Source organism: Alligator sinensis, unplaced genomic scaffold, assembly GCF_000455745.1.
Source record: "Alligator sinensis unplaced genomic scaffold, ASM45574v1 scaffold1165_1, whole genome shotgun sequence".
NCBI classification, from domain to species: domain Eukaryota; kingdom Metazoa; phylum Chordata; order Crocodylia; family Alligatoridae; genus Alligator; species Alligator sinensis.
In genome coordinates, this window is record NW_005842477.1 from 626,630 (window position 1) to 627,651 (window position 1,022).

The window sequence follows — 1,022 nt, forward strand, 5'->3', positions numbered from 1 at the left end:
GCACCGCGGGCGGGGGCGATGCGGGCTTGCCCAGCCCTGCGGCAGCTGCCTCACTTCGGCCCCTTCTCGCCAGGGGTGGACGATGCGGAGTCCGAGTGCGGTCTGGACCAGGGCCTGGCCTTTGACTGGACCCTGCACAACGACGGCGACGCCGCAGCCCTGGAGGGCCAGTTGCGAGCCGTGCTGAGGGCCGTCCAGGACCAGCTCTAGCGGCACCGGGGCCCTTCCCTGCAGTGAAGCCGGAGCCGCTGGGCCAGGCCCAGAAAGCCCGAGGCTGGGCCGTAGAGCAGGGGTGCGGGGCTCCTTGGTGCTAGCTCTGGCCCATGACGGGTATCCTGGAGGGGGCTGATCCCTGCAGGGCAGGGGCAGGATGGCAGGATGCTGAACGCCGGTGGAGCAGGGCCCGGAGCGGGGTGTCCGGCGGGTGGGGGGCAGCTCCCGGGAGAGTCGCCGGGGCACTGGGGCGGGTGTCGCTCCCTTGCCTTCCACCAGGGGTCAGGGCGCCCCAGCCGTGCGTGGTTCCCGGGCTGCGCTGCTGGAGCTGGTGTCGCTGCAATAAAGCTGATGGCTGCGAAGGGCCGCGCCTCTTCTGTTCGGGGTGATCGCGGCCCGGGGTGGGGGGGCGTGGGGCTGGCTCCGCCGCTGCGGCTGGGAGCAGAGGCGGGCGGGGGGGGCCCCCGGCACCTCCGGTTGGCAGCTGAGCTGAGCTCGCAGGCAGAGGAAGTTGGTGCTGGGTCCGTGGGGCTCGTCGGTGCCATCGGACCTCTTGCCGGGCTTGGAGGAGCAGCACGGGGCTGGGCTGGGGGCTGCAGGGAAAGGAGAAGCGCGAGGGCAGCCTGGAGCCCTGCGGCAGGTGCACGTGGAGGCCGCCCGTCGCGGCTGCAGCAGGATGGAGATGCGAGACTCCGGCCTGAGGCTGAGGCTGGGCCAGCTGGGGCAGGGGGATCCGACCGGGGGGGAGGAGGCGGGATGACAGCTGGGGTCCTGCTGCCGCCAAGTCCCCCCGGATTATTTGCTCCCGC

General features: G+C 72.6%; 1 protein-coding gene across 1 annotated transcript in view; it reads left to right on the forward strand.

Moving 5' to 3' along the window:
• Window positions 1-18: 18 nt before the first annotated feature.
• KCNN3 (potassium calcium-activated channel subfamily N member 3) overlaps window positions 19-1,022 on the forward strand; it is a 33,367-nt gene continuing 32,363 nt past the window's right edge. Inside the window, exon 1 of the mRNA XM_014523351.2 lies at window positions 19-166. Within this exon, the coding sequence (XP_014378837.2) occupies window positions 19-166 (148 nt within the window). The remainder of the gene's footprint in view (window positions 167-1,022) is intronic.